Source organism: Ananas comosus, linkage group 2 (genome assembly GCF_001540865.1).
Source record: "Ananas comosus cultivar F153 linkage group 2, ASM154086v1, whole genome shotgun sequence".
Lineage (NCBI taxonomy): Eukaryota > Viridiplantae > Streptophyta > Magnoliopsida > Poales > Bromeliaceae > Ananas > Ananas comosus.
In genome coordinates, this window is record NC_033622.1 from 1,089,581 (window position 1) to 1,095,580 (window position 6,000).

Below are 6,000 nucleotides of genomic sequence, written 5' to 3' on the forward strand. Positions count from 1 at the left end.
ATCTCTCCCGCCCCTGGATCCGCCCAGTTTGCATCTCTACTGGAGGTGGCAATGATTTAAAACAAAAACGGTGCCATGAAACACTACAACAGAATTAGGTTATAGGGACACATATTTGGGACATTTTGAGTAAGTGTCCTATTTATCCTAAAACATAAAAAAATATCTACTAATTCCTAAATATAAAGCCCAATCCAACCAAAAATAAAATATTACTCTACTCAACCCACCGCACCCAGTTCATTTGGCTCGATTACAAACAGAAAAGAAAAAAAAAGAAAAATTAATTACCATCTTTTTTTCTCTCTTCACTCAATCCACTGAAATTCTAGACGAAGAGCCTTTCCTGTCGTCCTCCTTCGCCACCGCAGCCAACAAGATAGAGTTTCGGCGGTTGCTAAATGCTTAAATAAGTGTTGATAAATTAGCAGCACTCTTTTAGATTATAGCGACACTCTTTAACTGTCACTATATACCTAGCAACCCCATATATAGCAACATTTTTTAAAAGTGTCGGTAATTTTAGCTAGCAGTATTTTTTTGACATCTATCTATATTTAAAAGTGTCGCTATAGACCGTTTTTATTGTAGTGAAACGATCAGTGGTGACACGGGTCACAACTCACACTAACCCAAACGATCGTGCGATTCACCTGTAGTCGCACTCGCATATTGTATGCATTAGTAGTACTCACCAATTTGGTGACCCACTACATGATATACCTACAGTACTTTTTTATTGCGGTGGTCCTTGTTCTTATTATTATTATTATTATTATTATGCATGGCCTCGTTTGGTTACATTTGGAGCTACATTTTACTTGGTTTGTTGTTTTTGTGGATATCTATAGATAAAAAAAAAAAAAAGTCTAGTGATTCTTCTGTTCTCGTGTAATATTTTAGAGATTTTTCTGCAATAGAAAGTCATTATTTTTCCATAAAAAAAATGTTTCGGATAAAAAGTAATCTTTATGTGGTGCAAGATTATTAATTAATGCAGTATTGATTTTTACAGTGATCTTTTCATTTGATAGAATAAAAGGACAGAGCAATTAATAATGGGAAAAGAATAAGGAATGTAATGGATGGGATATGTGAAGGAATTTTTTAATATTTTTCATTTAATACTTAACCTTAAAATATACGTGCTTCAGTATTTCAAAAGCCATTGAAATATTTGATCTGAATAGATTTCTCCCGACCCCCTCTTATTTCATTAAAATATTACTATCTTGTTTTATCCAATCTAATTTAATTCTGATGCATGTCGAATATACTGTTTACCGAAAATTCTAATAGAAACTCAACACCGTTTCTAAGCCAATTCTAACGATTCAGCTAAGAGATCTTATGATGAAAAACCCTGGAAAATTATGCAAACAACAAGTTTCATCCCAAGTCCATAAATATTGCATTCCCTCTTTTTTTTTTTTTTCTTTTTCCTTTTTTTGGTTCATTGTCAATTTGGTGCAACAATGGAGATCTATGTGGAAAATATATATACTCCTGTGGAGAATATTGGAAAAGGTGGGGTGGCAACTCAAAAAGGTGAAAGTGCCCTCTCTCTCTCTCTCTCTCTCTCTCTCTCTCTCTCTCTCTCTCTCACACACACACACACACACACACACACACACACACACACACACACAAGTGTTGATAATTATATTGCTTGGTCCAAAGAGTGGCACCATATATATGTACATATGTAGCTCCATGCATGTTTTTTCATGAAAGGAGACCACTCACCTCGAGTGGCCGCGTCCCTTTTGCCAAAGAGCAACACTAGCTAGCTATGATCTACTTTTGCAAAATTGCCCAGGCCAATAATTATTTGTATTTTGTGTCATCTAATCTTATTATGCGAAACTGAATTGAGGCGAAAATATGTAAAAACATACATATATTTTTTATTTTGCGGGAGCATATATGAATTTGTTTTTCTATTTTCAATAGAATCTCGTATTGTATCGCAACGTAACACGCGCACACACACACATATTATTTTATGTTGATCCAACTAGGAGTACGTGTTAAGTGCATTTGAAAAAGTGTGCTGGAAAATACTTAGTTTGTGGTTGGTATCCGAGATCCAAGTTCGAATCCTAGTTGATTCACATTTCCAGCTAAGTTTATTTCTAAATGAAATAAACGAAGCGGGTAGTATTCTACCTATCTCTCTCTCAAAAAAAGAAGAAAATACTTAGTTTGTCTTACTAAGTAGTAGTGTATTGTTTTTTTTTTTAAGAAAAAAAATAACGAGCCATTGCTTCATTTGTTAAGAAAAATAAATTTAGTAATAGAATTATGACAGAAAAATTTCAAAAAAAATATAAAGAAAGAAAAGGAACAAGAGAGGGAAAGGGATAGAGAGAGAAAACAAATGTTAACAAGATTTGTTTCACGAATTGAGTGTTTTTGGGATGTTCAAAACCACGAATAGTGGGTATTACCTAGGCTTTGTTTGGAATTGCGGGATATTACTTTATGTGCGCTGAGAAACTACGATGAAAAAATATCCTGTTTGTTTTCGTATATTTTCTGTGGTCCCATCGGAGAATATAGAAGTATATCTCTATATATTTTTTCTCAACTCCATTTTATCTAATAGTTTTAGATAGAACTCAATACCAAACTAAGCCTTAGAGATTCAACTAATTTTTTTTTTAATAATTTCATTGAAAAATATAAAAATATATTTCTGTATATTTCTGTATCAATTATTTGTGACCCGACATTATTTCCCATATCTTAATACCAAATATACTTTTAATTATGAAAGTCTTTATGCCGAACCAAAGCATCTGAATACACCTAAAATTAGAATTTAAAGCCCTAGTTGGAATTACAAGTAGATCGAGTACCTTGCGTACAACAAATAAGTGCAATGACAGTAATATAATTTCTGCGGTGCAATCGAAAAACATAAAATTATTTATAGCGATATCTCCAAATCAATTCAATGAATTTCAAATTTACAAATCATAATATTATTACTTGGGATTCAACACCAATTACTTGTTAAATGGCACTCCTAAAATTATGGAGAAAAATTAGTGCAACTCACCATATTTCGTGAGACTCTCTCTCTCTCTCTCTCTCCCTCTCTCTCTCTCTCTCTCTCTCTCTCTCTCTCTCCCCTCTCTCTCTCTTTCTCTCGCTCGTTTTAAGCCCTANTGATACAACCTACACTATCTCCTAATTACAATTTAGAATTAATTTCATATATATCTCTACAAATATAATAAATTTTATAAATATATTCCTACAAAGTTCGACTTTCTATATATTTTTTCCGTAAACGTTATAATATTTTTCAAATATGTCTTTCTGGTTTGTTACCATTAAATAACAATATATTTTACAAGTAAAATAATCTTTTTACCATCATAAATATATCTCTTCAAAAATTTCAACTGTTAATTCAAGAAGAGTAAAAAGGTCAATTCATCTTATTAACTAACCAGTGTTAAATATTTAATCTATGATTAACTAAATTTTTATTACAAATTCTAAAATATATTTGAAAATATCAGGACTTTTGTAGGAACAATATATAAAAGTTGAACTTTATAGAAATATATTTGTAGGAACCTGTGTAAAATTAATGCTACATCTTAATCCCTACCCTCTAACCCTCTAACGTTTACTAATTTCTACTATAAAATAATAATTAAACTTTTTTTGTTAAGAAATTGAGATAAATAAATATTTTTTTAAAAAAATATATAAAATAAAAAATTTTGGCCTAAAAAACACAAGGACCAAATTGTGATATTGAAATAGTAAGCGGACAAACAGTGTTTTTTACAGTTAGGTGGCCAATACTGTTGCCGATTATTACGCCGTTACGGAATTTACCGCATTCCGCTCGCCGCGTCCCATTTCAACCAAACCTGATATTTAAACATTTACAAAGATTTATATACTAAAAAAATATATATTATTCCACTCGGAAAATACAAAATTGTAAAATTATTACTGTAATTTGTAAATTTTTAAATATTTATATTTATAATAATAAAATTTTAGAAGCATGAATAATCCCCCATCCACTTTGTGACCTCCAACTTGTTTAAACAACAGTTTTATTTGGTTTCCGCCTCGATTCCGCACTACTAAAAAAAAAATATTCTTTGTTTCTGCGAAAAAGAAAATACAAAATAAATAATTTAAAATTTTAATTCTCTCATTATTTTACTTATCGTTTCCAGCACAAATGATAACAAATTTAAAATTAGTATCTAAAATTTTAATTAAGTTCGAAATATAATTATTTTATATTTTTGTAGTATTTTTTAGTCTCGTATTGCAGAGAAACTGCACCTTTATAGTGTTACTGATAATTTAAATAAAAAAATTTAAAACTGGTTATAGTGTTACTAATAATTAAATTAAGTACTCTTCCATTCAACTTCATCTCTCAAATTTACATTTGCCGCATAGAAAAATTTTCCAAATAACCCAAAAAAAAAAAAAAAAAAAACAAAAACCCCCCNAATCAAACCTCTCCATGATTCGGAGTAAAATTTTGGGTATCCTTTCGTGCATTTTTATCTTCTTCTTCCTCCTCCGCCGTTTTTTTCTCATTTTTCTCCTTGAGCTTCGAATCGCCACTGTTATCGCCGAACGATGAGGCGCGGCTCGACACCGGCGTGGCGAGGAACGTCGGCTTCGCGTCCCCGGCCATGATCACCACCACCTTCTCCTCGTACTTCACCGCCGCCGCCGCCGTCATCGCCGGAATCTTCTCGCCGGCGGCGGCCTCCGGCGCGGGGGCGCCGCCGTCCCCGCCGGCGGCGAGGTAGCCGGAGAGCTTCCAGTAGGAGCAGGCGAGGATGAGAAGAGCGAAGGCGATGAGGCCGAGCATCGCCGCGAGCCCCCCGAATAGGTACGGCACCGGCGAGTGCCACGCCGAGTGCGCCCCCGCCCCCGCCGCCGCCGCCGCCGCCACTATGGGCCCCGCCGCCGCATTAAATTCCGGCCCGGGCCTCATTTTTTTCTTTTATAATTTTATATTTTTTTCGATGTTTTACTTCAAATAAAGAACTGCGAGAATAGAAAAGTTTGGCGAGGAAATTAATAAAGGAATATTGGTAAAATGATGGAGTGGGGAGAGGGAGTGGGGTGGGGTATTTATATGGTTCTTAGGTGGGTATTTTAGTAAAAAAAAAAAAGAAAAAAAAAAGAAAAAAAATCTAGGAAACAACTAGGTGATGTCACAAAGCTAAATTATGCTTTACTTTTTCTTTTTTTTTTTGATTTGATGAATTTAATCATTTTTCGCAATTAGGGGGCAAGTTATTGGATGGTGAGGGTGCGAACTTATCCACATCAAGGGCCCTCATGCAATTAAAACCCGAAATGTTTGTATATTTATTTATTTTGTTGAATGTCGCTTTCTTAGAACAGTAATATTGCTTTTAACTTTCCTATAAATAATTGGCTAAAAAAAAAAAGTTGAGTAATATTGTGAAAATGAGCGGCCTATTTTTTATAAAGTGTTTATTACATAAATTAATTTCAAACTTAAACTATGTGGAAATTATTTTTAAATATTTTATTTTATTTTATTATTAATAAGTTATTAAATTTTAATTTTCTTGTTTAAATTTGTATTGTTTCAAATGGAGCGAAGATTTGGTGGTCATTTTTATGACATGCACTAATTAATTACGTTTCTTAAGATGATGGCGATCGAATTAATAGTTATAAAATGATATAAGTGCTAACTTAGCTGTCGAATCGTTGCCACTTATGAGATAAGAAATTTAACTAATTAGCTAGATTTTGATATGAAAATTTAACACATTTTAATTCATGAGTTTAAAAAACTGATCAAACACTTTAGAATTGATAGTATTGATACCAAATTATACAAAAAGATCAATGAAAACACAAAAATATAAGATTTATTTTCTTTAAAAAGACTCAAACCTAAGGACTTTGGGATTGGACAAATTTTTTTAAAAGAAATGAGAAAAAGTTTGAGCTCTGGTCAAG

General features: G+C 32.8%; 1 protein-coding gene across 1 annotated transcript; it reads right to left on the minus strand.

Moving 5' to 3' along the window:
• On the minus strand, window positions 4,499-5,087 carry LOC109706851 (protein GLUTAMINE DUMPER 3-like). The gene has a single exon (XM_020227862.1). It carries the CDS (start codon window positions 4,991-4,993, stop codon window positions 4,499-4,501), a length of 495 nt encoding a protein of 164 aa, XP_020083451.1. The 5' UTR covers window positions 4,994-5,087.

Coding starts and splice junctions, on each gene's coding strand:
- LOC109706851 (XM_020227862.1), bottom strand. CDS start 4,993: ATGAGGCCCGGGCCGGAATTTAATGCGGCGGCGGGGCCCATAGTGGCG.